The 2,062-nt window shown below is 39.4% G+C and overlaps 1 protein-coding gene across 1 annotated transcript; it reads left to right on the plus strand.

Moving 5' to 3' along the window:
- The first annotated feature begins 372 nt into the window (after positions 1-372).
- On the plus strand, positions 373-1,594 carry LOC150079862 (uncharacterized). The gene is made up of 2 exons (XM_090383259.1): positions 373-1,056; positions 1,286-1,594. The coding sequence occupies exons 1-2, from the start codon at positions 373-375 to the stop codon at positions 1,592-1,594; spliced, it is 993 nt and encodes a 330-aa protein (XP_090239385.1).
- The last annotated feature ends 468 nt before the right edge of the window (positions 1,595-2,062 follow it).

Genomic DNA, 2,062 nt, shown 5'->3' on the forward strand with positions numbered 1-2,062 from the left:
TGGCCCTTAAAAGTCTGATAACTTTGTTTATAGTGAGGATTCAGATAAAATTCACTGTGCGGTATTCATTTCGAAATGATTTCCGTTGTAATGCTAAAGAATCTTCAAACCTTCACCTACTAAAGAGAGTTGAAGATTCGAAAGTAGGAACGTCTGGACCTTGACCATTTCACAAACATGTTTCCGTAGAGGGCGCTGCCACGTTCTCATAACTCCCGCTTTCTAGTTTATACGAATGTCCCGTGGATTGACGTCGGCGCCACAACAGTAGCCAGTTGAGCACTGGGCGCAGCGCATAGTGTCGCTCCTCGAGCTTAGCGTTTCTGTTAGCTGTGATCAACAAGGAAGTACGACATATCTGTGATTGATAAAATGGCCACTCACTTTGTGATATCCAAAATGACAGCAGAAGAAACAATGAAAACTTTCGTTCGCATTGCAGATCGTGAATGTAGCCAAGAGGAAATACCCCAAGATGAGAAGTTCTTCGAACAGCTTAAAGTTGAACATGAAACGGTGATATCCAGTTATCGTCCACACGGACCGCAACACGGTTTACCTTATTATGATAACGCCTTTAGGAGATGTGTCTACCTGCTCAAATACGCTCCCTTGCATTCGTGTGCAGTGGAACACTTCACAACGACCTCTCTTATAAAAGGTAGTCCCAATCTGGTTACAGAATGGTACGGCAATGTCCAGAAAGAAAAACAACTGAAGGTGTGTTCACTGGGCGTAGGTCCAGGTTGCGAGGTGATTGGCTTCCTCCGTGCCCTGAAGACACACGACACTGCTTTCAGTGATGTGACCACTCATATTACTGGAGTGGACATACAAGCGAATTGGGAAAGCACTTTTCTTCGTTCTTTGCAATATTTCGCTCAAGAAGAACTGAACTTGCCCCATATGTCTCTAAGATTCCATGTGGGGAATTTGTTGGAACGACCGTTTTCCCCTGACATTTTGGAAAGTGTGAGAAATGCTGACATCGTCTTTCTGGTGAAAACGCTATCCAGTATTTGGTTGCAACGCGAACGCTACCAACAATTTCTACAGGTAAGTTTACAGTGTTGGAAATAAGTATAGTATAAGTTTCTAAATTTGTAATGGTCTTTCTCTTCAAAAGCGTTAATACGATTATTATAACGCCAGGTGGCCTTGAACAGGATAGGTGACAGATTTCATTAAGCAGGAAAGGATAATGGAAATCATGACTATATCAATTTTAAAAATTGCACTGTAAAATTATTTATTTTTTTTTTCTCTTTCTCTCTCTCTCTTTCAGGATCATTTTAGTAATATGAAATTTGGTGCGCTTCTATTTTTCATGGACAACAGTGGACCGATCAATGGACAACAGAAGGCTTATTTTTTGCAAAATGAACTTCGGGAAGAAATTTATGATTTCTACTATGGACATAAACCAGTCAATATATTCAAAGTCCCTGGAGCGGAAAACTCACCTGTTTTTGAATTACCATGGGTAGATATTGAAGAGATACGTAATGAGATCTCACAGAAGTATGATATTCTACCAAATAGAGGCCTGCGTGTCACTGTGGGGTTCTATAAGAAACGTAGCCAATGGTCTTGATGGGAATATATACTATATATTGTGTAATCTTCGTTGTACGAATGTTAAATAATATTGCATTTTACATAATTTTGCTAATACTAATACTTGTTCTCTCTGTGTTATTTATATTTAATGCCAGAATTGATTCATGTATTCCCTTTAGAGCATAATAAAATCGTATTTTTCATTCCAAAATGATGTCAGTCTTATTTTGTCTGTTTACCTTTCTAAAGAACATAAGTGAACACCCAAAGCGGGTTTAAGCAGTAGACCAGGAAAACATGTTTGATGGCTGCTTTTCAGCTGAAGGAAGCAACAGTTTGCGATAAAATGAAAAGAAAGCTGACACAGAACAAGAATAACCTCAGGACCACAAGTAGTGAGAACAAGTAGATGTAGCACTTGGAGCTTTCTTATTCTCAAGATTATTCAAATTACTTCTGACATGCTTTTGGTGGAAGACAACGGGAGGCATCGAGTGGAGTG

The sequence above is a fragment of the Mastigoproctus giganteus genome, chromosome 10 (assembly GCF_048544385.1).
Source record: "Mastigoproctus giganteus isolate SK-2022 chromosome 10, ASM4854438v1, whole genome shotgun sequence".
Taxonomy (NCBI): Eukaryota; Metazoa; Arthropoda; class Arachnida; order Uropygi; family Thelyphonidae; genus Mastigoproctus; species Mastigoproctus giganteus.